Source organism: Eimeria mitis, genomic scaffold, assembly GCF_000499745.2.
Source record: "Eimeria mitis Houghton genomic scaffold, Emh_scaff2627, whole genome shotgun sequence".
Lineage (NCBI taxonomy): Eukaryota > Apicomplexa > Conoidasida > Eucoccidiorida > Eimeriidae > Eimeria > Eimeria mitis.
The window spans coordinates 2,855-3,440 of NW_013570967.1; the positions used below are offsets into that span (position 1 = coordinate 2,855).

At 54.8% G+C, this 586-nt stretch overlaps 1 protein-coding gene across 1 annotated transcript in view; it reads right to left on the reverse strand.

The window, feature by feature from the left end:
- EMH_0056510 (signal recognition particle 54 kDa protein, putative) overlaps positions 1 to 586 on the reverse strand; it is a gene marked incomplete at both ends in the record, with an annotated part of 5,094 nt that overhangs the window by 2,610 nt on the left and 1,898 nt on the right. Inside the window, one exon of the mRNA XM_013497362.1 lies at positions 137 to 236. Within this exon, the coding sequence (XP_013352816.1) occupies positions 137 to 236 (100 nt within the window). The remainder of the gene's footprint in view (positions 1 to 136; positions 237 to 586) is intronic.

Genomic DNA, 586 nt, shown 5'->3' on the forward strand with positions numbered 1-586 from the left:
ACATGCGAACTTCACTCCTGCAAATAATAAACCCTAAACCCTCAAGCTGCATACATGCAGGTCGAGGGTTTAGGCTTATAAGCGCTTAGGGTTTATTAGGGTTTATTAGGGTTTAGGGTTTAGGGTTTAGGGTCACCTCCCAAAGAAGGGGATTCTCGCCTTGGTTGCGTTTTGCTTAAGCTGGTCGAAGGCGCCAGCTCTGAAGGTGTCAGCGCAGACCAGAGCCGTACGCCAGCCTGCAGCAGCAACAGCAGCAGCAGCAGCAGCAGCAGCAGCAGCAGCAGCAGCAGCAAACAAAAATACACAGTAACATCAAACCGCAGCAGCAGCAGCAGCAGCAGCAGCTGACAGACAATCTGAGACCCCAGCAGCTACCGCACTCGCCGTCCTCAACGGCAACAGCAGCAGCAATATTAGCAGCAGCAGCAGCATTATGAGCTGCAGCATGCATATGCACAGCAGCAGCAGCAGCAACAGCAGCAGCAGCAGAAGCAGCAGCAGCAGAAGCAGCAGCAACAGCAGCAGCAGAAGCAGCAGCAGCAGCAGCAGCAGCAGCAGCAGAAGCAGCAGCAGCAGCAGCAGCAGC